The 25,119-nt window shown below is 38.6% G+C and overlaps 1 protein-coding gene and 1 non-coding gene across 2 annotated transcripts in view; one reads left to right on the top strand and one right to left on the bottom strand.

Annotated features, from left to right (window-relative positions):
• Positions 1-18,908: 18,908 nt before the first annotated feature.
• Trnar-ucu (transfer RNA arginine (anticodon UCU)) lies at positions 18,909-18,981 on the bottom strand. The gene has a single exon. It is a non-coding gene; the product is annotated as a tRNA-Arg (tRNA).
• A 1,994-nt stretch (positions 18,982-20,975) lies between these two features.
• LOC131950586 (uncharacterized) overlaps positions 20,976-25,119 on the top strand; it is a 32,432-nt gene continuing 28,288 nt past the window's right edge. Inside the window, exons 1-2 of the mRNA XM_059312807.1 lie at positions 20,976-21,084; positions 21,939-22,220. Coding sequence (XP_059168790.1) covers positions 21,968-22,220 — 253 coding nt within the window. The 5' untranslated portion in view covers positions 20,976-21,084; positions 21,939-21,967. The remainder of the gene's footprint in view (positions 21,085-21,938; positions 22,221-25,119) is intronic.

The following is a 25,119-nucleotide window of genomic DNA, read 5'->3' as shown; positions in this document are numbered from 1 at the left end:
CTCCAAAATAACCCTATACATTACACTAGGAATGTTTAAAAACTGATATTACTATACGACATGTATTTTTAAACTAATAAATAAAGTTCCCTTGTTTATTGTACATTATTTTACAAGTAGGGCATCGACCTGCTTACGTAACAAAAACACGGGTGTAAGACTTTTAAAAAAGAAATCGATACATCTAACAATAAACAGCAACCCTAAAGAGTATAGATTAACATTTCTAAATTGAGGTGTATTAATTCATTTTAAAAAATTGTTTTAGCTATTTATACATGAGGATTAAATGTATTAACATTTTATTTAACAAATCCGCTTTTTTTTTGGTTAATTTTTGAGATTACAGAACCAACTCATTCTGTTTATTATTATTTTATTTTTTCCCAAGCGCTTTTTTTTTCAAATGAGCAAATATTTTGTCTATTAATATATATAGATCTAGATCTCGCTCTTAAAATAAATTTTCCGTGTTTAGTTTACAAACAGGTCTCCGATGCGCTTACGTTACAAAAACACGCGCAAGTAGGCTACCATTACGCTTTACGGTGGCTTCAAAGTCAACAAACAAGACATCTGCCCCAGCAGCTTATTGATTTTAATGCTTTACCAAATTTTCATTTTTTCCCCGAACAATACACAAATATATCTCTATCTGCTAAGAAACAGTCTAGATCTACAACACATGAAACTAGATCTAATCTAGGTTCTAAATCTATTGCCTGTCTAGGATAAATGACGACCATATGATTTGAGAAGAAATCGCGACCAATACGTTAATAATACTCTAATTATCTAGATTTAATTAATATTATTAATAATAATTTTTACATGTTTAAAACATTTTTTTAGATTTTTGTGTAGTCCTATTTGTTATAGATCTAGATCTCTACCATAGTCCGACAATTTCACCGTTATCTGGAAATTAAATCTAGATTCTAGCTCCAAAAATAAATTCCCGTGGTTACATTTTAGTTTACAAACAGGTCATGACGCTCCGACGTACAAAAACACGCGACAAGCCTACTGTCGCGCTTACGGTAGCTTCTTAAAACAACGTTCTACATCTAGTCGACAACTCTACTGACGTTGACCAATTGGAAAGCTACAACCAATTTCCAATTTTATTACAACAGAGAAGAATACGAACTAGCCTCATAGTGTGTATCCATGGAAACTGTTAAAATTGGTCGTAGCCATTTGATTGGCTGTCCATTAGCGGTGGGGGAAATTTAGCATGATTAGACTAACTGGGCACTAGATCTAGATCTAATCTAGATTCTAGATCCTAGGCCTACAATAAAATTAATAATGGATGGATTTTTCAAATAAAATCGAATGCCTTAATAAAATTAAAGCCACTTTTTAATCAGCCTATCTAGGTCTAAATCTAGAAATTTAACTAAAAAAACCCTGGCCATTCAGTGACCCGCCGGCGCCGTTTCACTTTCTTTTCAACTTTTCAGTCTGGATTCTAGACTAGATCTAGATCTAGATCTAGAATCTAGCCTAGAATCTTGATCTAGATATCTAAATCTAGATCTAAACTAGATTCTAGTATACTTTTTAGTTACATCTAATTCTAATCTAGATCTAGAATCTAGTAGAAGAATCTCTCAAATCGACAAGCATGGCCTAGGCAGTCAAACACTGAAGACTAAAACAGTCACAGTGCTGGTGTTTGTAGATCACCACCAAGTGTCCAAGTCGGTAAAGAAAAAAAAAACGGAAAAGATTTCGTACATTATCTAGATCTAGAATCTAGATGATCTACAATCTAGATAGATTCTAGATCTAGAGAGCTAGATACTAGATCTAGAGAGCTAGATACTAGATCTAGATAAATCATTATTCATTATAAAATATTTTATATCTAGATTTAGATTAGAATCAGATTAGATCTAGAATCTATCTAGATCTAGATATCTAGCTGCTGCTATAGTTATAGTAATAATAGTAGATCTAGTTAGTAGCTAGTCTAGAAGATTAGATCTAGATGTCTAGATCTAGATCTCTGTGTTACCGTTACATGTACTACAAAAATATCTAGATTTCTAGATCTACCTATTGCTAAAATTACCTATTATTTATTAAATCATTAGTCATTAGGGGCCTAATAATTTAGGACGATAACCTATTTTTTTATTATTTTAATATTAATAATTAATATTATCATGTAGATCTGGGCCTACAGTAGCTACTCTCACCAACAACTGCTTTCGTAAGCTCAAGTCGGCTAATTTTCAAGGTAAAAAATAACACTTAGGCCTAATATTTATATTAGGCCTAATTATTAGCCTAACTAGACTAGATCTAGATCTTAATTTATAATTTATATTAGTTAGACTATTTTAGATCTTGAATTATAGATCAAATCTATAATATCTAGATCTAGTTATTTTATAGGTAGATTATAAATATCTGTAATACTTTATTTATCTCTCTAAAAATCTCGTATGATATTTCGAGTTGACTCTTTGTATCCCTAGTAGTAGAATGAACCCCCAGCGTGATAGAATGATAGAGCGTTTGATTGCTATCCCAAAAGTTTCTACCTAAGTCCACCTAGCTGTGATGGGTATCTGATGGAACTTGTGGAAATCAAATGCGGCAGGTGATCGCTGGTATCATGTTGAACGATTGGTATTTTAGTTTACCCCCTTTAAACGCCTGAGAAAGGCTACAGCTACACCTCTCCACTGGACTGTATTTGGGCTTGCATGGGCTCTGCGGCCCTTGCTTAGGTTGGCCGCCTCTTTCCCCCCCCCCCCCCCCCCCCCCCCCCCCCCGGTGTTCCAACACTTGCTTTACAATGTTGACCACTTCCATTCTCAGAGTGTGCCTGATCTATCCTCAGATGTGGATGCTGCAAAAAATTGTCGAGTAGTTAGAAATCAATGATTTTTTAAATTTAAAAAGTTTTTGTCTTTTAATTAATGCCCCAATTGCCTTGTTTTTTTTATGCCACATTTACTGATTTCTTGGGGTCTACTTTGAATATTAAAAGGAACTAATTTAAATAAATTTTTATTGCCCTTGTTTTTATTTTTCTAATATTATGTGGGATGTGCTAGAATTTTAGCCTATATCAGTGACATTTTAGACTAATTTATTTTAAAAATGACTAAATACAACTAAACTTCTGCTTGTACGTGATGTAGTCATCATTTTTGTATTTTTTTGTTATTCTAAATTATTTTTTACTCTCCATACCGTTTGAATTAAATAGAAATATCTTTAAAGTATTGAGAAAAAGGACACTGCTGTTAAAAATTAAAGTATTTATTTTATCATATTATTAGAGTTGTCTAGCTCAGCAGTACACAAATGAACACATTTAAGTTTAATTTTTCTTAAGTCAACTGTCTTAAGAAATTATCATGTTTAAATATAAGCAATCTAGGATGAAATCAAAATAATTTAAAAACAATTAAAATTAGTAATGTAATAAAAGTAAGTCATTATGATAATCTATCCAATTAGTTTGTGGAGTACGCCATTAGCTTCCCCCTTATCAAGAGGAGGCGAGGCAGAGAAAAGAGAGTCAGCCGCCAAAAAAGTGGAAGAGACAGGTGAGGAGTTCCATAGGCTGGTGGACTTAAGTCAGTTCAGATCAATGACCTGGCTTGAGCTAGGGTCATCTGAGCTGCCAAAGCACCAGAAGTATGCCAAGTACCTGCTTTCCCAGCAGCCAAAGGAAGGGACAAAGAGGACAGGGGTAGTCCATTACCTGAAGATTGTGAAGAAGGCATAGAAAACTACACCACCAGCTGTAGCTCGCCCAAGCCAGGTATTAGGTAAGTCCATTTATTTATGTAATATATATAATATGTATAATACCAGCGCTGTGACACCTAAACATGCTAGTTAATTTAAATCTATTAATTAAAACATTTTCTATAACTGAACTTTATGGCTAATCAACAGCAAATCTCAAGCTGTCCAGGGAGGACAGAAAACTACAGAGATTTCTAAACCTGTTACAGCTGAGAGTGGAGACGCTCTGCCTCTTACTACAACAGGTACCTCATCTGGCGGGCTTTGTTCGTCCTGATAACAGTGTTGGGAGTATTGATTCCGGCTCATTATTTCTCACAGTAGGTAAGTAGTGACATTTTAAATTTTGATAATTGTTTTATTATATATTAGTACATGTTGGTAGTGGAGATGCTCTGCCTCTTACTACAGGTACCTCATCTTATTAAATCTGGTTTGTTAGCTACTGTGATACTCATATATAACTGTTTCATATTCTGTACATTAATTTTTTAATGAACTTTCCAGGTACAGGATCCAACCTGCCATCCAAGCCTTCAACTGCTGGTAGCAGAACTGCTCTACCACTGTCTGCCCCTCCTACTGGTATATCATAATTTTTTAATCATGTGTATTGTAATAGTGACATACCAGTAGCATCATGTACTTAATTTTATAATAAAATATCAACAGGACCCAAGTTGGAGCCTCTGCCTGCTGGTGATTTGACAGTGCCACCCCCAGCCACAGGTACCTCATCCCTTTTTTTTTAAAATTAAATTTTGTAAATTATGGTGGTGCCATGTCCGTATCAAATTATGTAGTTTAATTACATACATAATATACCTAATGTCAACAGCAACACTGGAGCCACCTGTCATTACAAAATACACGACACACATTGGAGAAATAAGTGATGAGCTGACAATTATAAAAGCAACTAGTATATCCTACGTGTGTATTCCTTCTCTGAATAGTAAAATTATTTTTCTTCTTTTTTTATTTGCAGTACTGGTGGTGCCCAACAAGTCCAGTTCTATGTGCTCTCTGATGGCCCTGAGGTTTGAATTTTAATTGTATTTAAGTTTATATTTGTTCATCTAAGTAAATATTTATCTCCTATTAATGTAATATTATATTCACTTAGGTTACCATCAAGGAAGGTTGTGGGATGATCCTGCCCTCTGAGGATTACAGATGGATCTCCAAAGCTCTGTTTGGTCCCAGGGGTCAGTTGAAAGACAACCTCAAACTATGGTGGTTCCCTCCCCAACCCACATTGGGGGCCAACCAACCACCCTCTGGGCCTGGTGCATTTTTCACCTACTGCTTCTTCCTGTGGATGCATTATAGAATGTGGCAATACGGTTCCCTGCTGTCCTGAGCTACAAGTTTGCAGCAGACAGGAGGGTGGTTACCATGATGAAGGAGAGAGATCATTAGGTAATAGCGCCACCCAGCTACACAGGAAATTGATGGAGTTGCATACGGAAGCAAACCTGAGAAACACATCTTTATTTTATTACAATTTGTCTAAAGGTATCTAAATTAATAGGTATTTCTACAAACAACGAATAAAAATTGTGTGTTGCCAATAACTCCACAGGTACATGACTGTATGCAGCAAGTTCCAAAGGCCGATGGTCAAGAAGATTGTTTTCCTTACACCACCAGCACAGCAGCTCTTCCCTGTGCCACAATGGTACAGGACTGTATGTTAGGGAGATTTGTTCTAGGCTAGACCAGCTCAAAGCCAAAAATGACATCAGCCTTTGGGTCTATACTGAAAATGGATTCGACCAAGAAGGTGGCCAAGAAGCTGGCTGGATTTGCCATTGGAACCACTCCTTGGGTCATCAAATTTGGCAATGAACATGGGCAGGTCCTGTCTAGTGTGCTGACAGCTGCAGAAGAACATGGAGTGGACAAGATGGCTCAATAACTGGTTAAGTGGTATAAAGATGCCAATGTTGACAGCCCTGTTTCGCTGTACACGGACTGCTGTTCAGCATACAGCAGAAGTACCTCTGACCTGTTCTCTGGTTGGCCAGACATGCTGGACATTTCATGGGCCATATTGCCTCTTGTGCCACTACAGAGTCTCACCAGCTGTACAGCGTCTTTATGGTCCAGCTGTCCGCCTGCATCTTCATTTGGGAAAAAGAAGACATGGCACGACTCATCAAGGCCAAGAAGTTGGAGCTATCCCAGATGGGAATGATACATGCTGATGAAGTCTTCATTCAGCAGCAGCTGGGCAGTAAGGAACTGGCTCGCCACTGCAGGATGTGCACCAGGGGTGTTGAGCTAACAACACGCCTCCTTGGTCAACTGGTGACCCCCTTCTCCTCGTTGAGGTCTGGGTTGTACAAGAAGCAAATGTCAAGTGTATTCATGACCCACCTGGTGTACCCCTGTACATCAAGGTGGGCACACTGAAAAAGGGAGGTGTGGAGCTGCCCCTTTATAAGTGTTTTCAATGGACCACTGCCCTGGAGAATTTTCATCTCCATTTAAATTGGTTTATTCCCGGTAAGTCAGTTATTTATTTTATAAATAACTTGCTTTCAGCCATTAATTATCCACTTGACTGTGTTAACCATGATCTTAATATTGTTTTGTAAGGTACTTCTGCCAGTGCCATGCATTTTCAAGCATACATGCTAGAGGGCATTGTGCGCTGGAATGAGAACTGGGAAGAAGCCGATGGTTACACCTGCTATGACCTTCAGCTGCGCTCCACCTACAGAGCCTTTGGTCAAAGAGTATTCAACACAGACCTTGATCCCCAGTTACAAGCTCCAAGAGAGTACACTGGTATGTACCGCGTTCAAATCTAAAAATACAATTAAGCAATGTCAGCTCCTTTTACCCTATTAACATCCATGTTTTCTTGTTTCAGGGGAGAAGATGGGCATAGAGTACCTCTTTGACCAGACAGGCAAAAGTTTCGAGGTGATCACTGATGTGGATGAAAGAGAAAAACTGCTGGAGACACTGTCTCCAACTGAGGAGGAAGATGATCCAGCAGAAATAAAAGATCCTACAATCTCCATTTCAGAGCCCCCAGTGATTGCCTCTGACATAGCAGCTGAAGATCTAGCAGTTGACCAGCCAGAAGACAAGAAGGAGGTAAGAGTTGATCCTACCAGGTAAAATTACTGCAACAATTTTTATACTAAGTGTTGTACCAGTGTTTCCAAGTTATTTAATTTATATTTTCTTCCCCCAGATACCTCTAGATACGTTGGCACTTGGGCCAGACGGTCAAGAGGGTTTTCATCTTGTGAAGGAACTTGCCTCATACCTAGTGGGACTGCGTCAGGAGAGGTGTCTTACTGAGACACAGGTGAACACGTTGATACCTATGTTCAAGGCCCTCCCTGATACAGATCAACGTAGGTTGAAATACGCCCCTAGGTATGAGGCAAAAACAAAGGGTGGAAGCTTCGGCACAGTAAGAAGTGGTGTGGTTCCTGGACTCACTAGTGTGAAGGGGTATGTTGAATACATTCTTCTTCATTCAGGTGGTGTTATTTTTTTTTGTTAACATTATTCTAACTTCTAATTTTAAAAAAATTAACAATTGTTTTCCAGGAGCTTTGAGGGTGGAGACTCTACAGCAGCGCAGTGGCTGGACAACAGCATAATTGTTAAGGCCATCTGGGATGAGTTGGTGCTACTCCACCCTTATGGCAAGTACTCACACAAGAGGGTTGTGTAGAGGTGGTCCAGAGTGTTAAGCGACTACAGCAGGATCCAGCAACTGGTCTACAACAGAGCCAGACTGAGGCTGGAGACCTCACTGCAGTTGTTCAACATCAACCAGAGGACATTCTTGCAGTGGTAGGTTTCAGTTAAATTATTTAAAAAAATTTTGTCATAAAAACACATCTTTTTTAAAACAGAGTAATTAAAAAACCATCGATTTCTATCAGGTACAGCGAGAAACAAGAGGATGGAGAAGGCCACGCTGGTTCAAGGTATGGACCTTCCTGCTCCTCCCATGACTGCAGAAGAACCACTTCTACCTCCTGCCCAGCCCACAAGACTAGAGGTACAAGGACCCTATTTCGACGCTGTGGGGGAGGTGGAAGATAATAGTGGCACTGCAGTTACGAAGCGACGCAGGAAGGAAAAACCAGCAAACCAGCCTGAACCATCAGCCACAGCCATCTTCATGGATGTTCCTCAGCAGATTGTTCAGGCTGATGTTGAGCAAGTGGCCTCTGCCCGCTTCTCCAATAAGAAGCGTAAAGCAGATGAGGTGGGCAGAGCGAACATGAGGAACAAAAAAATTCAAAACTTGCTCAAAGTGTAGCCAGCCTAAGTTGCTTGAAACAGGCCACAAGGGGTACAAAGGCTTCAGTTACTGCCCAGTTTCAAGTAACTTAACTTATGAACAATTTGTTGAGGAGGCCAAAAATAAAATTGGCCAAAAAAAGTAAACTAACCTTATAACTGATAAATTAATTTTGGTTTTAATTAACAATTTTTTCTACATTACATCAATGTAGTTTTTTTTTAAATTCCAAAAAAAAAAAGTTGTTATTTTGCAATAATTAATGTTTGAAATACTGTATCCAAAAAGTTTATGTACTCAGAAAGTTGTTTTTTTCCATTTCTCTTGAAAATAATTAATGTATTTACTGTCCAGTCAATAGCGAAATAGTTTTGCAAAATTACAAAGGGTTCAAAGTCTTCACTGTCCTTGTTTTGCAGTGGCACTACGCTGAATAATTTGTTGAGGATGTTAAAAAATCAACAAGTAATAAAAAGGGAAATGAATGTCCATATATTTATATTATTACAATTATTGTGTTGTTAGCTGTAATAACAATTGAAATGTCTTAATAAAACAGCAGATACATTTTTAGAAAGATATAAATATGATTTACGCATTTATTATGATAGGATTTACCTGGTGTTACACTTGTTTTTAAATGTTAAGTATGTGAAGAGCATTTATTGTTGCATTAATTTTTAAATGATTATTTCTATACAAACAAGTACTTGTTGCGCCAACTTGTATTGTCATTGAATGTCATTACATACAAAAAGTCCTAAAGTACTTTTACAGTTTCTTACATTATTAAACTGTTTTTTTTTTTCAAATAATTTATTTTCTTGTAATAATTTATAGGCCTATTAATTATAAATATTTATTATCCAAAACATGAAGTTGGGTTTTTTAGTAAATTATAGGCATAAAGTATACATAAATCATATTTCATTATAAAAGTATTTTTTAATAGGTGACAATTTGTTTCCATATTGTTGAAAATTGCATTTATAGTATTGAAGGGAATGGGTTATTTTTTACAATAATTAAAAAAAAAAAAAACAAATACTGTTGTTATTATAAAGGCAAGAGTCCTAACCAAAACTTTGCTTTCATTTACTGTTTCCTTAGGATTCCTACAGATCCTTATTATTCTGGTTGTTAAACTTTTACTATGAATCAGTGTATTTAAAAAAAAAAATAAAGTATTATTTTATCGCCTGGCTTTATGTTGTATCTATTTCCTGACGTTCTATTTTTATATATTGTGCTGTGCATACTGTCAGAGTTTCTTACAGATATCTCCACAGGGGAAGGGCGGACACTAGTTAAAGAATATTTTCTATAAAAATCATGAATATTTTTTATATTTCTTTGTGTCCCCCCACACCCACCTCTTTTTTTCTTTCTAAGAAAGAAACTGATAGTAGTGAATTCTACAATTTTTACTAACAAAAATATTAGGCCTATTCAGTGCAAGAAACTCAAAAAAAAAAAAAAAGCTAGACCTATGAGGAATATTTATTGTTAGTGCTTTTAATAACATACACCATAACAAAATTATAATGATATATTTAGAATTTAATGAAACTACACAATTTGCTTGCCTACCAACCCAGTTTACTCGATTCATATTTTATAGCTTTTTTTTTTCATTTTATGACAAATATTTATTTTTCTTACATTTAAGAAATAAATATTTTTAATACACGAAACTGCTGCTTTAAATTTGGGCTAGGCCTAACACAAAAATAAGACACACTATGCGCCTAGTCATATCCCTCATAAAATTATAGGCCTAATATAGATCTAGAACTATGTCTCTAATATCTTCACACCAAATCTAGGCCGACCCCCCCCCCCCCCTGCTACTGATAGTAGGCTACAGACCCTTCCCTACAAACCACAGTCCAATAAAATTGGCAGATTTTACAATATTTTAAGGTTTTGTCTTACTATCACTGCGTTAATTACATATATCTACAATCTATTAAATAAATTTCCAAATTCTATGTGCCCTAATAAATCACCAAATGGTACTGATTTTCAGAGTAGGCCTAATAGTAGTAATAAGTATAAGACTTCAAAAAGATCGAATGAATGCTATTAACACAAAATGAAAGAACTTGTTCGTAAAATGCGGAGTACCTAATTATCTCACTCGCTATCACCCATCAGCCTGTAGAAAAGACAAAATTACTTGGATCTAGGTAAACTATTATTACCAAACACCCTTTTGTGTTATTAATATTTTTTTGTTTACTGGTTTTCAATAGTAATTAAAAAATAATAATAAACCACATCACTCACTACCATTTTATTTGCGCATAATAATGTAGTACCTAAGTAAAATAAATACTAATGTGTCCGGTTTGGTACAAACGATTAAAAAAATACCACCAAACGTATACATTAGTATTTAATTAATGCTTACAGTAGTTTATTCGAAAACTTTATTTCTGTACATCGTAAAAACTGTTTAAAGACTTTTGGGTGGTAAACGCTGTCTTTTTCGCTGCTTAGCGACCAGGCAGCCAATCAAAGCGCTACGACCAATTTCCAATTTTAATGTAACTACTCTCCGAGGAACCTACGCATTCTTCTCTGTTTTTCGAGCCGTGCGCGGAGGTAGGTATATTTTCATTGGCTGACCCTTTCCAATTTTGTAAACATGACAAATCTAGCCTACAAGTAGCTTTCCGTAATTCCCATTGGTTCAGTTGCAAAACAAATTGGTCGTGACAATATGATTGGCTCTAGGTAGAAATTGGAAACCGAAAGAAGTAATTAAGTACACGTGTGTTTCTAAAAATAGTTAAAATGTCCTTATGAATGAGATTGTGACCTAAATCGACCATTATTTTGGTGCGCGTTGTGTAAAAACTGTATATTCATACGCACAATGTTAAATACGTAAAAGCCTAGCTAGTAAAATGGAAAGATTACTTCACAAATTATAAATAGGCAAACTTACTTATGACCAACAGTTTATTTTCAATAAGATATTATTGTTGATTAATGTTATGCAAACGGGTTAATCTATTATTCTAACAGAATCTAACGTAAGCAAGCACGAGCACCATTGTTTAGATTCTAGATACTAGAATATATTAGATAGATTTGATCCTAGAGTGACGAGTGTAGATCTAGATCTAGATCCAGAGGCGTAGCGACCCTTCCCGGCGCCCGGGGCGAACTTTCAATTTGGCGCCCCCCCCCCCCCCGCTTATATATATATATATATATATATATATATATATATATATATATACTTGTGTGTGTGTGTATAATTATGTGTGTGTGATAGTGTGTTTATATATAAGCTTGTGTGTGGGTAAGAGTGTAAGCGTGTGTGTAAGCGTGTGTGTAAGCGTGTATGCTACAGTCCGGACAAGGTTTAATAATTACATTGTATGATTTTCATTCCTTAAAACTTTACGACAATTTAATTCCCATTAAGATGCGTTTAACTTTTTTTTGCGAAAGATTAGTAATGTCAGTAAAAAAATAAGCCTGATCTGTGTTAGAGGTTAGTTTGTAGCTAACGCTAATCAGTGGCGTAGCAAGGTCGGGTGTCACCCGGTGCGGCACTTAATGGTGTCACCCCCCCCCCCCCCAGAGGCATAGAGACCCTTCCCAGGGACAAACTTTCAAATTTTCGATTTGCACCCTCCCCCCCCCCCTCAAACTTTCGATTTGCACCCCCCCCTCGAGTTTTTCTCTATATATTTTGCTATTTTTTGCCTTGGTGTCACCCCCCTAAATGGTGTCACCCGGTGCGATCCGCACCCCCCCCCGCCTCGCTATGCCCCTGACGCTAATATGTTTAGACCAGCCTTTTATGTTCTAGTTTTGGAACGATCTCTGTTGTGATATGGTACATAGTTGGATTCGAAGTTTGTTAGAGTAAGGACACACAAGTGACATACAAGAAGAAGTTATCAGAAATATGTATTGTTCACATTGGAATACGACATGGGTATTTCGTTGATTGGTTGATGGTATGACAAAACAAGTTAGAGAAAACAAACTGGAATTCAACGGATGTTAACAGCTCGTAGTCTTGGATTTTGCAGATTTCCCCTGCCTTCTCGCACACAGGGTTTCTTCCAGACATCTCTTTGGGGGGGCAAAGCCCCCCCGAAATTTTTTTTTCGCCCCCCAGAACGAAATGAAATTTATATAATTTATATATAGAAAATATATACGTTTAACAGTGTCCGCCCCCCCCCCCCCCCCGAAGAAAGTCTACCGCCCCCCCCTCGAAAATTTCAAGTGCCCCCACGGAGAAAAAAGTCTGGAAGAAACACTGCTCGCACAACGTCAACAACAAATGCAGAACTAATTGTATTGATTGAAGAAGCAGTAACAATCAATTTAATGATAGCCCATGACGTTCTGATTATAATCAGCAGCAATAAAACGCGTTTTAACACTCTAAGAAAATGTGGAATTCAAATGCATTGTCAAAAAAATTCAATCAGGATCTATAACTAAATGTGGTCTCTTTTACTGTATGGCTTGGAGCTAGATTACAGACAGTGGAGAATGAAATAAGAGCATGGAAAAAAGTGGTGGTTAGTGGCTTAGGGATTCAAGAATCCGTGATATTTAGTTCTCTTTAATATAGTTCAGTGATCCAGGTAAGATGTAATGCAATCAATCAAAACTATCTGATCTCTCACGTTGAAGTTGAGAGAATCGTAAGAATCTTACAAAGAACTAGTCGCGTCTTTTTTTTTTAACAAAACTGGCTATTGAAATTGTACATTACGCGTTAATACACTTGGTTTCTTTACTAAGTGTTAAGAGAGTTATCTACTCACCAATCCAGTACAAATACTTGCGATTTTTGTTAGCGAAAAAAGCGCCCCCCACCCCCACACACACTCATCACAACCATCTTGGACAAAGTTTGTAGAGCGGTTTTTAACGTAACTAACTTTTTTTAAAAACGTTACACAATTATACAATGCACAGTACAATTCGTTTCTTTCTGAGAGCTAAAGGTTGTTTACTCAGAATCCTGTGTAATTTTGCTATTTCATTTAGCCTAAAAGCGCCCCCCTGCACCATCTTGATAAAAGTCACTAACGTATTTTACAGTTCAACAATCGTACAATACGTTTTAATACAATTGGTTTCTTTTAATAGTGGTAACGTTTATCGACTCAACAATCTAGTGTAAATTCTTCCGTTTTAAGTCTCGAAAAAGCGCCCCCCCCCATCTAGGAAAAGCTTCAAAGTGGTTTTGCCGGTCACTGTTTCTTAAGAGTATATGTTTTACATTAAGAAATCAAGGTAGAAAACAGTTAAATCAGTATGTAAAGGCGTGTAGCCATTACATTTCTTAACTTAGACAGTTTATAATTTAAAACTGCAGCATAAAATCAGCTTTAAAATTTTTTTCCCACCCCTTTTGGCGCCCCCATAGGGTCGGCGCCCGGGGCGGCCGCCCCCCCCCGCCCCCCCCCTAGCTACGCCTCTGTCTAGATCTAGTTAATATATTTCTCTATTCTAGATCTCGTTACTTCCAGCACACGATATATCTAGATAAGTGTTTCTAAAAAGGGTTCGACCAAAGTTAAACGCCCCATTCATATGATTATGTTAGTACGGACGATAGAACTATTAAGATGGGTTCGGTGAATGCGCATGGTATATGAAACTGGTGGGGTTCGGTGCCCCCAAAGATGTTAAGTAAAACTGATCTTGATCTAAATAGAGTTTGTTTTTGGTAACAATTAATAATAGTGTCAATCAGTGTTTCTTCCAGACTTTTTTCTCCGGAGGGGGGGGGGGGGGGGTTGGGGTAGTGGGGCATTTGACATTTTCGGGGGGCGGTAGACTTCGGGGTGGGGGGGCGGACGGACACTGTTAAAAGAATATATTTTCTATATACATTTCATTCCGTTGGAGGGGGGGGGTCAATTTGGAGCTGACCCATCTCTCCCTCTGGTCCAAGTAGGCCACAAAATTGTGACCCTAGTCGGTCTCCTCAGCAACACACACTTTGGCATGTTCTAGATCTATAATCCCTTGAACAAGACCCAGGTTTCTTTCATTTCTCATACATTTTCTCCGGGACAGGGAGGGAGTGGGTGGGGTGGACAATGGATAAACTTTATATATTTTTTATGTAAATTATATACTGTGGTACATCGAGATACGTGTTTAATTTGATCCGTAAAATTGCTCGTATGTCAAATTATTCGTACCTCAAAACAATTTTCTCTATTGAAATTATAATGAGATGCCATTTATCTGTTCCATCCCAGAAAATGCAACCCCAGTTGTTTTTGTTACGTATTTTAAAAATGAAAATTTATTCATAAATTTAAAATGTATTACAAATAATAAAAAAGAAAGGACAGAAATAAACACTGTTTGTCTTTTTTTTTTCGCTACGCTTTACTCACTTTCGTGTGCCGGCCGTTTAAACTTAAACCTTAAATTAAAACAGAACCTGCAAAGGAGGTTTGTTTCTTAATAAAATATTGCGGACTATGAATTAGACATTTGTCGCTAAAGGCTTCATTCATAGTAAAAGTTTAGCGCTGTCTCTTTCGCTGCTTAGCGACCAGGCAACCAATCAAAGCATTACGACCAATTTTTTCCAATTTTCCAATTTTGATACTGCTCCCCGAGGAACCTACGCATTCTTCTCTGTTTTACGAGCCGTGCGCGGAGGTAGACAGACTTTCATTGGCTGACTTTTTCCAATTTTGTAAACACAACAAATCTAGCCTACAAGTTGCTTTCCGTCGTTTCTATTGGTTCAGTTTCTAGACAAATTGGTCGTGGTGATTTGATAGGCTCTGGATAAAGAAATTGGAAACCGAAAGTGGGTATTCACACACGTGTGTTTCTAAAAATAACTAAAACATCTCCATGAATGAGATTCTGACCTAGATATTTAGATCGTAAATATTTACATGCGCGATGTTGTGAAAAATCACGAGAGTCCTAACTAATGCTTATTTAAAATTCTAATTAATTACTCAATTAATAACGAGGCTTATTTCCTTATGAAAATAGTAGTCTATAATTTTTGTAAATAAATTAACATGCATTGTAGGTGTACTAGCACTAGCCAGTATTAACTAAACTAAATCTAGAAGTTATAAATATAGCCTTTAGCCGATATATCTAGATCTAGAATTTATGCCTAGCCTTCTAAATAGAATTGAGTTTTGATAGCAAGTAATAAAAGTAAAATCTCAAGTATTAATTATGTGTAGGTTATGTTTGGTAAGGTTGAGTTTGTATTTAATTGTCAGCCATTGTTGGTAGTGTGATGCTAAGCTGTGTCAGCTGCTGTCTCTCATGACCTACTGTCACTAGTAGTGTCAGTTGACGTCTCTCATGGCCTACTGTCACTAGTCGTGTCAGCTGACGTTTGTCATGGCCTACTGCCACTAGTCGTGTCAGTTGACGTCTCTCATGGCCTACTGTCACTAGTCGTGTCAGTTGACGTCTCTCATGGTCTACTGTCACTAGTCGTGTCAGTTGACGTCTTTCATGGCCTACTGTCACTAGTCGTGTCAGCTGACGTTTCTCATGGCCTACTGTCACTAGTCGTGTCAATTGACGTCTCTCATGGCCTACTGTCACTAGTCGTGTCAGCTGACGTTTCTCATGGCCTACTGTCACTAGTCGTGTCAGTTGACGTCTCTCATGGCCTACTGTCACTAGTCGTGTCAGTTGACGTCTCTCATGGCCTACTGTCACTAGTCGTGTCAGTTGACGTCTCTCATGGCCTACTGTCACTAGTCGTGTCAGTTGACGTCTCTCATGGCCTACTGTCACTAGTCGTGTCAGTTGACGTCTCTCATGGCCTACTGTCACTAGTCGTGTCACCTAACGTTTAGACGCCTGTTGGTGATGTCTATCTAGACATGTTTTACCTGCTTGTGTTGGAGCTAAAATTACCGGGGGGCGGTCACTGTTAAAGTATATATCTTCTATATAAATTCCAATTCCAGGTCAGGTTACCAGTAGCCCACAAGCTTGGTCAGGTTACCAGTAGCCCACAAGCTTGGTCAGGTTACCAGTAGCCCACAAACTTGAAGGTCAGGTTACCAGTAGCCCACAAACTTGAATGTCAGGTTACCAGCAGTAGCCCACAAACTTGAATGTCAGGTTACCAGTAGCCCACAAGCTTAAAGGTCAGGTTACCAGTAGCCCACAAACTTAAAGGTCAGGTTACCAGTAGCCCACAAACTTAAAGGTCAGGTTACCAGTAGCCCACAAACTTAAAGGTCAGGTTACCAGTAGCCCACAAACTTAAAGGTCAGGTTACCAGTAGCCCACAAACTTAAAGGTCAGGTTACCAGTAGCCCACAAACTTGAAGGTCAGGTTACCAGTAGCCCACAAACTTGAAGGTCAGGTTACCAGTAGCCCACAGACTGGAAGGTCGGGTTACCAGTAGCCCACAAACTGGAAGGTCAGGTTACCAGTAGCCCACAAACTTGAAGGTCAGGTTACCAGTAGCCCACAAGCTTGGTCAGGTTACCAGTAGCCCACAAACTTGAAGGTCAGGTTACCAGTAGCCCACAAACTTGAAGGTCAGGTTACCCGTCAGTTTCACAGACTACATTCGACCACATACCTTATGGTTACTAGACCAACCCATACCTTTAGTATACTAGTGAACCCTACACCTTCAAGTTCACATAGGCCATTATGTTACTCTAGCACACCCAATGTATAACCGTCACACAAGCTCATACCGTGACGACTGTAATTTAACATCATTTAAAGGTAGATATTCTGTTTATCAACGGGCCATGGGAGAGCTTTTAATATATTTTAATGATGATGATGCTGATAGTGGTGGTGATGATGGTCATGGTAAAACAGCAATGAAACTTTAGCACTGTTAATTTAATGTCCACGATGTGGAGACTTAGGGAAGAAGGGAATATGGGCGTAAACGTACGAGACTTGGGTTAAAGTTAAAGGGAGAATACCGACAAAATTCAAAGCGTTAAATAATTAATTGTTATCTCCCATTATAAAGTTGAGGAATTTTACGGTCGTTTCTAAAATGGTAGAGCGAGCGAAAGTCTCGTGTTCGGATTGGGCGAAATGATGAGCCATCTCTATAAGAAAACTGCAGTTAATTCCCTTAGAGTGTAGCACAGACAAAACAATCATAGAGGAGATTCATTTTAAATTGTGGAGAATTAAATTCTAGTGGTGCATTAAATATATCAAAAGCTATATTCTAAATTTGCGGAGGAAGAAATTAGAGTCAAATGATTTTTTTCTGAGCTTTTGTGAATAAAAGATAAAGGCTAACGTTTAATAATTTTATAACAGATTGAGTTTGATTAAAATAAATTAAAACAATATTTTTTAAACCTCTAATTAACCTTGACCTTCCTTGTCAATGTGGCGGTACTTAAATAGAGGTAGACACCGTAGTCATATCTATCCTTATGGGTAATCGATTTTGTTTTGTTTAATTATCCTGTGTAAGAGTAATGGAACTTGAACGTTAAGATTATGTTTATGATTAGTTAATGTTAGTTAATGCTTAGGTTAAGATAGAGCAGTGGCGTCGCTAGGTCGGGTGCCACGTGGTGCTGCACTTCATGGTGTCACCCCCCCCCCCCCAAGAAGCAAAGTATATATATATATATATATATATATATATATATATATATATATATATATATATATATATATATATATATATATATATATATATATATATATATATATATATATATATATCCACAGAAGTGTAGCGAGGGTGGGGGGGGCCGGGGGTGCGGACCTCACCGGGTGACACCATTTAGGGGGGTGACACCAAGGCAAAAAATAGCAAAATCTATAGAGAAAAACTTGAGGGGAGGGGTGTAAGTCGAAAGTTTGTCCCCGGGAAGGGTCGCTACGCCTCTGGGCCTCTGGGGGGGGGGGGGTAACACCATTAAGTGCCGCACCGGGTGACACCCGACCTCGCTACTCGCTAAGCCACTGTATATACATACATATATATGTTAGTGTGTTTGTATGTGTGTGTCGGCCTACATAGTCTTATAATTTAAATATATGCCGAATAATTAATCATTAATGTAATTGGCAAAAAGCATTTTGCAATTTTTCGCCATGGTGTCACCCCCCTAAATGGTGTCACCCCTAAATGGTCCGCACGCCCCGCCTCGCACTCGCTACGCCTCTGAGATAGAGTATAAAAGTTAAGTTTAAGTTTAAGGTTACGATTATGGGGCATGGTTTGGTGTTATTACTATTACATCATCAATGTTGTCAAGAAACCGAAAAAAAACCATTAACAAAAACACACACCCCAACCCACCATAAAAATATGTCTCTGTACCTACGTCATGTAAACAAGCCTTACGTGACGCCATGAATACAAGATTTACCTGTGGGAACACCTGTCTGTGTTGCGCCCCATAGATCGGTGTCTTGTTCTGTTAGACTCGTCAGCTTGTTTGTCTAGTTGGTTTTCTTACAGGGACAATCAAATAGTGCGCCTGTGACGATGGTAGGGTGTAAATAGGATTTATTACAAGATATTGGCTAAGTATAGTAATCATAGAGGCGCCACCTACTTTTATAAGTATTTGCTTATATATAATTAACTGCATTATTCAAACAAATTGCCCCTCTTACATTATTAAAAGAATAAAAACATTGTGCATTTAAAAATAAATATGATTATGATGGATGTGTTGCGAGAGTTATGTTGAGATTGTGTGTGCTTTTCAACTATTAAACATCACATTTTTAAAATAAATGAGGCAGGCTTACTAAAACAATTATGGAAGTTGCGTCAAAACATTTCTTTGTACCGCCTCTGAAGTAGTGGTAGAAAAATGAAAAAAAAAAAAAAAGTATCATCCCCGGCGGGACTCGAACCCGCGACCTCCGGATTAGAAGTCCGGCGCGCTATCCACTGCGCTACGGGGACTCACACACGATATCAAAATACAACAAACCGACTGCTATCTTCATAATGTTAACACGTGGTTACCAGTAATCATCGATGAGTGTATCCAGATACCATTTAATTAATACTTAAGATTTGGGATCGGAAATTTATCTAGTTTAATAAGTAAAAAGACAAGATTAGAGGAGGGGCCAACACATTTTGATGCTGACAAAAAAATTAATAAAAAATAAAAAATCATGGGCGAGAATGTAAAAGCTGATGCTGTGACAGGTTTCTGCAAAATACGCTACTGTAAACGGCGCAACCGCAAGCTGCGCAACCGAAAATTGCGCAAAGAGAAAAACTAACAAATAAGAAACATTAATATTATTAATATTTTTATTTTGTCATATTTCGAGGAAATAAGTTTTATCTTTCTGCATTTCACATTTTACACGTGGTCGTTCTATACTCACACCTGTACAACTATTCATATGAGCACTTTTTTGGTTGCGCATTTTTGGGTGCGCATTTTTCTGGCTACCAGTTGTAAAAGTAGAAATAGTTGACAGATATACCCTGTCTTTGCACGATGTAGTTCACAAGTGTACCAACTATACACCGTATATTTAAATTAACTGGTAACAAAGATCAAGTAAATAATATAAATAAAAAAAAACACGCAAACGTGCGCTACAAAGAGTAGATTAAAATAGACTGTTAAAGATTTGTATGCATGTTAGTTGTTTATTTGATTTATTTGCTCCTTAAGACACATGTTTTATTGAAGGAGGCGCTCATCGGTTAGTGCTAAATTGCTAAATGGGGTGTAGGGGGGTGATAGAAGGGGGGGGGGTGTAAATCTGGTCCAGGGGGGTGGGGGATTATCACTTGTGTCGACCCAATAACAAGACCACCCGGTTGTGTTTCTTTTTAAAGTTTATAAAGCAGAGATGTTTCCAGCTATGTAACTCACATCCAGTGAAGTAGATAAGAGAGAGAGAGAGGGGGGGGGGAATCTACCACAAGTGTTGCATTTTTAAATGAAAAATATCGTGGAAATTGTGAAAACAAAAGACCTGGAGATGTTTCATAAAATGTTTACGTCGAAGTGCCACCCACGCCATCACCCACGTCACACACGTCATTATACACACAACCACCCACGCCACCACCCACGTCACTGCCCACGCCACCACCCACCCAACTGCCCATCCCCACGCCACCACCCCACCATTTCCCACACTCCTACTGACCACACATTAACCCCACAGCGTTCCCATCTTTCCATATCTCATCTGTACTCCTCCACCCCACAAGGCCCTAGTTTCTTCTTCTTTCATCTCTCTACCAAAGTGGGGACACAAAGCCTTCACGAATCAATAGAGTACATAAACTCTGTTGACTTTATCCACTGCGACGTCGCCGACTATTCGACCGATAGAGTTTGGACCTAACAAAATATATATTCACTTTATAACCGTGTCACTGGGCTATTTTTAAAAATTCCCCTCTCACCATTTTAATTACGCTAAACGATCATCAAAGTTAAGCTGTGATTTTAAACACGTTTTTTTTGAGTAAGTTGAAAGTTAATTTTAAAAAAATGCATTGTTATATTTATTCAATGTATGTTAATTAAATATTATCTGACATGTATTTTGATGCATTGTTTAGTCTGCTGTAGGTCTGTTTTTATCAGACATGGATATTGATGCATTGTCTAGTCTATTGTAGGTCTGTTTTTGTCAGACATGTAAATCGATGCATTGTCTAGTTTATTGTAGGTCTGTTTTTGTCAGACATGTAAATTGATGCATTGTCTAGTTTATTGTAGGTCTGTTTTTGTCAGACATGCATATTGATGCCTGCTATTGATGCCCAGGTAAATTCGTCATTCTTTTTGTTGGACTTGTTTGTTGTACGTCAGTTTTTGTGAGACATGTTTGTTGTACGGCAGGTGTTGTATCGTCTGTGATGTTTTGAGTTGCAGGTCGATGCCGGCTGGTGACGTCACGCCCTGAGAACCGGAGCAGACGTATATCACAGCAGGTGTTGAGCTGTCCCATTGTCGAGACTGGTGAGTACCTGGGTGTAGCAGACGACAGATAGAAGACGGCAGACGACACGATCTAACACCAGGTGATTTAAGAGACTGTGGTGGACTCTCTAGGCAGTTTTGTAGCTTAGTTTAATTTAGTTTAGAAATTAGTTTTTAGATTTTTTTTTTTAGAAATTTCTCATTTGAAACAATCAACTGAATCTTTTCAAAGCGTGTGTTTATTTAGGTGTGAAATTTAGAATGGAAGTGTTACTTTAAAAAAAAACATTAAATATACGTTTGCACATCACAATGTAGAAATGTTTAGCAATGTGTAAAAATAGCATTTAGACTTCAAAGGAAAATTTCATCAGATATATAGAAAAGAAAAGGACTAATATGCAAAACTTTGTATCTGGATTTTAAATCTTAAATACTTTTAATGTTTAATTAATGATTGTTAAAATATTTCTGACTTACAACTATTATAAGTATAATGTATCTTGTATATCTAAAAATAAAAGACCCTAAATAAATCAAATGCATGAGTCGAAAAGCAATTACTTTAACATTTTAATTGTAAAAGTAGGTCTGCCTTATTAAAACATAATGATATCAGAGTAAAAACTGTAGACATTTGAGGATCTTTCTTATCCGTTATCAAAAATATAAACAAAATCAAACATCAGAGTGATAGTAACATTATGTAAAGTTCCTTTTTCCAACCAGACGGTCCATGGCGCAAGTGAAGTAGAGTTCATCTGTTTCTACGACCTCGGCATATGAAAATATAGTGTGGTCAGTACCAAGCCCAGCCGATAATACTTTCCCTAACTTATTAGTAGGCCTACCCATAAAAGTTCGAGACTTTCATGTTAGCTACCTAGCGCTCTACCGCTAAACCACACGGTTCCATTAACACTATGTATATACTTGTACCTTTTATCTGTAACAGATCTTGAAGCTACAACAGCATCCTCCACAATGTCCACACCCACGATGATCCTCCTGCTCGCCTTCCTACCGCTAGCCACCGCCCACCTGTACTACCAAACCGACTACTACTACTACTACCCGACGTCCTACTACTACAGCACGGCGCTGCAGTGCTACGGCACCATGTACTACACCTGGAGCAACACCCTGTACGCCACCACCTCCTACCTGCCCTGCCCCCCTCAGGCCTGCTACTACTCCATGACGAGAAACGTCTGCTGTATGACTAACTTCGTGGGAGGTGAGTTTATGGTTGATGTGGGAGGTGCCTCTGGTTGATGTGGGAGGAGTCTCTGGTTGATGTGGGAGGAATCTCTGGTTGATGTGGGAGGTGACTCTGGTTGATGTGGGAGGAGTCTCTGGTTGATGTGGGAGGTCTCTGGTTGATGTGGGAGGTGTCTCTGGTTATGTGGGAGGAGTCTCTGGTTGATATGGGAGGTCTCTGGTTGATGTGGGAGGTCTCTGGTTGATGTGGGAGGTGTCTCTGGTTATGTGGGAGGAGTCTCTGGTTGATGTGGGAGGTGTCTCCTGTTGTTGTGGGAGGTGTCTCTGGTTGATGTGGGAGGAGTCTATGGTTGATGTGGGAGGAGTTTCTGGTTGATATGGGAGGTCTCTGGTTGATGTGGGAGGTGTCCCTGGTTGATGTGGGAGGTGTCTCTGGTTGATGTGGGAGGAGTCTCTGGTTGATGTAGGAGGAGTCTCTGGCTGATGTGGGAGGTGTCTCTGGTTGATGTGGGAGGAGTCTCTGGTTGATGTAGGAGGAGTCTCTGGCTGATGTGGGAGGAGTCTCTGGCTGATGTGGGAGGTGTCTCTGGTTGATGTGGGAGGAGTCTCTGGTTGATGTGGGATGAGTCTCTGGTTGATGTGGGATGAGTCTATGGTTGATGTAGGAGGAGTCTCTGGCTGATGTGGGAGGTGTCTCTGGTTGATGTGGGAGGTGCCTCTGGTTGATGTGGGATGAGTCTCTGGTTGATGTGGGAGGTGTCCCTGGTTGATGTGGGAGGTGCCTCTGGTTGATGTGCGGTAACGCACATCGATCCCTCGTTTATTCCTTGACCCGCCCTTAAGGTTTTCCCCATAAGACACTCCTGGTATATCTCAAGACACACCCAGGTTTTCCTTAGGCAAGCCCCAGGTTTAACAACATATGATGCCCCGGGTATTGACATCAGTTTTTCTTTCAGGCATCTTTTCGTGGGAGGGGGCACTTCCACTCAAATTATTCAAAAGACGTTCCTAAATGTTCTGAAGACGTTCGCAGTAGATTCCTAGACCCCATCCTACCCCCAACCTCAGGTATATATCCTAATACCCCCCCCCCCCCACCGTTTTCCCATAACGTATACCCAATCCCAATATAAGTGTGCGACCATCAACAAAACTAGGACAAAAGATTAACCTAATCCTAATCCCGACAATCACTTATCCGTGACAGCATTGGGTTTACGTAGCACCATCTTTATCTGCTGTCTTTCCGAGCCTCTTTTTCTGGTACCAAGTTCACGGGAGGTAAGTCACGGGTGTGTTTGCCAACCGGAAGTGCTTAAGATCTTTTCCCGGATGAAAAGTCATGTTTTTTTATGACGTCATGAGACCATCCTGGCCCCACCCTGGTCTAATGGGACCTTGGTACAGGAAGGGCGGGTCTCTTAGATGGGTGAAATCTAACTTTAGGACTTAGAGAACTTTCTTTGGTGAGTCAGCTCTTAGCCACTGATTCTATCGTACCTTGGCCAATGATCCTAGTGAATATTGGTCACTGATCTTAGCAAACATTGGCCACTGATCCTAACGTACTTTGGCCACATATCTTTTCGTACTTTGGCCACTAATCCGAGCAAATTTTGGCCACTGATCCTACCTTACTTTGGCCACTGATCCTAAAGTACTTTGGCCACTCATCATATCGTACTTTGGCCACTGATCCTAAAGTACTTTGGCCACTCATCATATCGTACTTTGGCCACTGATCATAGCGAGCATTGGCCACTGATTCTATCGTACTCTGGATAATGATACTCTCACACTTTGGCCACTGATCCTACCTTACTTTGGCCACTGATTCTATCGTACTTTGGCCACCGAGCCTAGTGACTATTGGCCAATGATCATGGCGTACTTCGGCCACTGATCTTATCGTACTTTTGCCACTGATTTTTACGTACTTTGGCCACTGATCCTAGCAAATATTGGCCACTGACCCTAATGCACTTTAGCCATTATATATTTATAAAATATAAGGAACAGAGTTCCAACATACTAACGCTCCAACACCCCTCCACCCCCTACCTTGTGTACGTCTGTGAAGTCAGTGTGTCTATTCTATCGCAGAAAACTCGTTGGTGAAATGTAGCTAAAAACGAAAGCAGAAGTACAGCAGTACTGTGTGTCTTTAATTAAAAGCAAGCAAATGTTTTGATTGCCTTCATGAGCTAAATACAAAATGTAGCCCGGGTACACGGATGGGGGGAGGGGGGGGGAGGAGAGTGTGACGTAACGAGAAGGGTGGGTCTGATGGTCTAAATTTAAGACATCTCGACCCTAGCTTAAGGTCATTGACATTTCTACCAACTTGAGTCATAAGACTTCTTAAATTAGTTGCTTAAATTAACAGTTAGGACAAGTCAAATATAAATAAAGCACAAACTAATTTTTATATACATAGGTTTAGGTATAATTAATTTGTCATTAACGAAATCAATAAACAAAAACAAATTACAATTAAGTTTTATTAATATTAATTGAAAATAAATGTGTAGAATGAGTCACCAACCATCTTAATTAAGTTTATTTGAACAACATGGCACGATGGTTGAGTAACCTATTGGTGTGTTTGGTCAGGTAAAGTTTGTAAACTTGAGAGGCTGAAGAGTTCTGTCAATATTCTCCATGATTTTGACGTTGGATAAAAATTTCAGGGGAAATATTGGGCGATTTGTTTTAGTAAGAGAGGAGAGAGTTGGAGTTTTTAATTAAATTGATTAAAAGAGAAAAGAACACTGGTAAAAAAATGTTTTAACATTCTTTAATTTCTGTTTTTTTTTGTGTAATATTCAGAGCTGTAAGGATTTAATCAAGAAAAATTAGTAAAAGTAATGTGAAGTTACTTTTAGACTTGGGCTTATGAATGAGAGTTTATT

The sequence above is a fragment of the Physella acuta genome, unplaced genomic scaffold, assembly GCF_028476545.2.
Source record: "Physella acuta isolate Inbredline_101_S28 unplaced genomic scaffold, ASM2847654v3 ptg000773l, whole genome shotgun sequence".
NCBI lineage: Eukaryota > Metazoa > Mollusca > Gastropoda > Physidae > Physella > Physella acuta.
Note: the sequence above shows the minus strand (reverse complement) of the source record. Positions and strands in the feature narration are given on the sequence as shown.